Raw genomic sequence first — 3614 nt, 5'->3', positions numbered from 1 at the left:
GAGGACTCTGGGGGAGGAGTGTTCTAAGCAGAGGGAACAGCCAGTGCAAAGGCCCTGAGGTGGGAGTGTATGCAGGAAGTTGGAGAAACAATGTGGCTGAGACAGAGCAACAAGGGGGAGCGTGGTAGGACATGACGTCAGAGAGACAACAGGGGACAGATCATGTGGAGCCTGTGGGCCATGGGCGGACTGTGGTTTGATTCTGAGTGAGAAGGGGCCACTGGAGAGCTCTGACGGGAGAAGGAGGAGACCTGACCCCGGTGTCCACAAGTTCCCTCTGGCAGCGTGTGGAGAATGGACTGTAGTGACTGCGGGGGCAGAGTGGAGGCAGGGAGCCCAGAGAGGAGGCAGCTGTGAGTTCTGGCAGGGAGGATGGTAGACAGGCCCAGGGCCAGGGCAGAGGAGGAGTGAGAAGGGGGCGAGCTCTGGAATATTCTGAAAGCAGAGTGGACAAGGTCTGTTGGCTGAGTAGATATGGGTGTGGAAGGTTAAACCTTAAGCTGTTTCCCTTGAGCAGAACAAATAGAAGTTGATTCATGTCCTCTTCCTCATCCTTCACTTCGTTGACCATATGCTGGTTATGTGTACAGTTAAGAGCAGCAGACTGGGTTCTCATCTAGGTTCACACCTGTGTGGCCCTGGGTAAATTACTTAGCCTCTCTGTGCCTCGACTGCCTCATCTGTAAAATGGGAACAGTAATAATAGCACCTACCTGGTAGAATTATAGTTAAATTAGTTAATATGGTGAAACAGTCAGAATAGTGCCTGGCTTCATTTAATCAAGTCCACCCAAAGGTGCCTCAGAAGAAAGGTCTGGTAATGTACTTCTGAAAAATCAGCCACGGAAAACCCTTTGCGGCACAGTTCTACTCTGACACGTGGGGTTGCCATGAGTCAGAGTTGACTCCATGGCAACTGGTTTGATTTTGGGGGTCATTTAAAATCTTCAAAATGATTTTTTAAAATACACAAATTGTCTTTTTCCAGGGAATGTGGGGCTGCTTGTGGCTCCAGGAGGGGGGACGCCCTCCCATGGCAAAGGACCATGGTGACTTCAGGCACGTGTGGCGGCCTGGGGGAGAGACAAGGTGACAAAGGTCACTCTGGCTAGGCCAGGCTAGGGCATCGGAGGTCGTGACTGCTAGGGGGGTGGGCGTGTCAGGGGCAGGGCCTGAGCGCCAGGGATCACTCTGACGGGCCCCCTCGCCCCCAGCCCCAGGACCTGCGGAGCTACGTGTTTCAGGGCTCCGTGCGGGGCTGCCCAGCTCTGGAGGGTTCCGTGGGCCTCAGCAACAGCGTGTCCCGCTGGGTGCAGGTAATGGTGCTGAGCCGGCCCGGGCCCGCGCAGCGCGCGCAGGTCCTGGACAAGTTCATCCACGTGGCACAGGTGAGGCACCCTCTGCTCGCTTTCCTGGCAGCCATCCCGCGGGGTTCCAAGCGCCACCGCGCGCAGTTCCCTAGCGCTCCGCGTTCCATCCTCGCCCCGGCACCCAGCCCTCGGCCCGGCAGACCAGGCTGGGCGGTGACGTCACCCACATACGGCCCCGCCCCCTCGCAGCTCGCCGCACCCCGGTCCCGCCCCCGAGGCCCCAGTCCCCGCGTTCCGTCCCAGGACTGACGGCGCTTCTTGCTTGGCCTGGTTATCACTGCGTCAGGTCCACGCGGGCCCCGCCCCTTGGCCCTGGCCTTTGCAGTGGACGTCGTCCCTCCTGGCCCCATCTCCCCTCCCTCCCAAGCCTTACGTCCGAAGGTTCTATCCCCAGGACAGTGACAGCGACCCTCCACCTTTGCATCGTCCTCCACCGAGGCTCTGATTCCCAGTTCCTAGGCCCTGGCGGTCCCTCCGGGACAGTGACCACCTTCCTCCCCATCCCGTCATGTCCCTCCCTGGTTCCTACCCGTTGAGTCACGCGCTCCTCCCTTCCGGATACCTTCCCTCCCTTCTGGGGAAAAGGGAAGCCCTCCTTCCCCTACCTTGGTCACGCCCTTGCGCGTATTTCCTCGCAGACCACGCCCTTCCTTTGGTCTCCAGCCTCGCTTCCTTCTGCTGGGCCTTTAGTCCTGGGGGTTCTGGTGGCTGCCTGGGTCTCCTAGGTCTGAGCACCTTCCACTCTCCCCTGGCCTCGCTGTCTCCCCACAGCGACCTCCTCCCTTTAAACTTGGGGCGAGCGAGGCTCTGGTTCTCCACTCCTGCCAGAGCCCACACCTTGTTTCTCCTCACCTGTCTGACTCGCACGGCAGTCGGACCCCCCGAATGCCTGTCTGACACCCTGACTGAACCCCCACATACACTTGAATGATACACAGCTATCTAGACCCCACACCTCAGTACCCGTGCTTGCCTGTCTCCCCACACTTTCCTGGCCTCACCTGGCCTACCTGCTGTGGCCCCCTCCTGCTCGCCACGCCCACTTTCTCTCGCTTGTGGGGTGGCTGCCCTGGTCCACGCTGCACATATGCCTGTGCCCCGCCTCTCTACAGGGATGCGCTTGTTGGAGTCCCGACCCCTTCTCTTTTCAGAGGCTCCACCAGCTGCAGAATTTCAACACGCTGATGGCCGTCACCGGGGGCCTGTGTCATAGTGCCATCTCCAGACTCAAGGACTCCCATGCCCACCTGAGCCCTGACAGCACCAAGGTGAACCCTCACTGCCCTCCCCAAACTTCCAGGGGGTCAGCTGTCTCACACCCCCATATTTAAATTCCCCGGCCCCCTCGAGCCCTGCTTAGGGACTCCGGAACCACCCAAATACTGTGCTCTCCCAAATCCCACAGACCCCCCGGCTCTGTCTGCATTCTTCCCCCAGCCACTGTGCTGAGCCCTCTACCTTCTGTGTCTGGTCCTGAGAAGGGTTGTGAGGGAGACAGGAATGACAAAGATGCTAGCAGAAAACCTGCAGCCCGGGTGGGGAGTAAAAGCACCCACCCAAAGACTTCAACATCCCGGCCACCCAAAAGAGGGACACGGATTGGGGATGTCCTGGGAAGTGCCTGGGAAAAGTGTGTCACCCATGAGTCTGCTGTGTGGCGGGAGTCAGGAAGTGGCAGGAAGCAGAGTCAGGAAGAGGGCAAGATCCTGGTGGGCCTTACAAGCTCAGCTAAGGTGTTTGGGCTTTATCCAGAGGGCAACGGGGAGCTAGAGCAGGTTTGGGATTGAAGGTAGCACCCATGATCAGATCTGAGTTTTTGAAAAATTGTTCTGGTGTGTGGCGTAGAGAGTGAATTGAAGGTGGAAGACAGGCAGCCAGGAGACCCGAGATGGCTCAGCACCCAGTAAGCCATGGTGTGCAGTTTGTTCTCTGTCCGCAGGGCCCTGAGGAGGCATGGAAGTGTTTTTGAGCTAAGGAAGAATGCGATCAGATTTTTTGTGTTAGGAAAATCACTCTAGCTGGCATGTGGAGAGTGGATTGAAGAGGGTACCACTGAGGGCTCCGACCCCAGGCGGGAGGCTGGAGCAGGGACTGAGCAGAAGACAGGGAGGGGCTCAGGGGAGCGGAGGAGAGGGCAGGCAGGAGGCTGCCCTGAGACTTCACCGGGACTGATGAGCTGGGGTGTGTGTGTGTGTGTGTGTGTGTGTGTGTGTGTGTGTGTGTGTGTGTGTGTGTGTGTGTGTG

The 3614-nt window shown here is 58.5% G+C and overlaps 1 protein-coding gene across 1 annotated transcript in view; it reads left to right on the top strand.

The window, feature by feature from the left end:
* RASGRP4 (RAS guanyl releasing protein 4) overlaps positions 1–3614 on the top strand; it is an 18735-nt gene that overhangs the window by 7348 nt on the left and 7773 nt on the right. Inside the window, exons 6-7 of the mRNA XM_023742307.1 lie at positions 1215–1388; positions 2522–2638. Of these exons, the coding sequence (XP_023598075.1) occupies positions 1215–1388; positions 2522–2638 (291 nt within the window). The remainder of the gene's footprint in view (positions 1–1214; positions 1389–2521; positions 2639–3614) is intronic.

The sequence above is a fragment of the Trichechus manatus genome, unplaced genomic scaffold (assembly GCF_000243295.1).
Source record: "Trichechus manatus latirostris isolate Lorelei unplaced genomic scaffold, TriManLat1.0 scaffold00207, whole genome shotgun sequence".
NCBI lineage: Eukaryota > Metazoa > Chordata > Mammalia > Sirenia > Trichechidae > Trichechus > Trichechus manatus.
The sequence above is the reverse complement of the archived record's forward strand: the minus strand, read 5'-3'. Positions and strand labels throughout refer to the sequence as shown.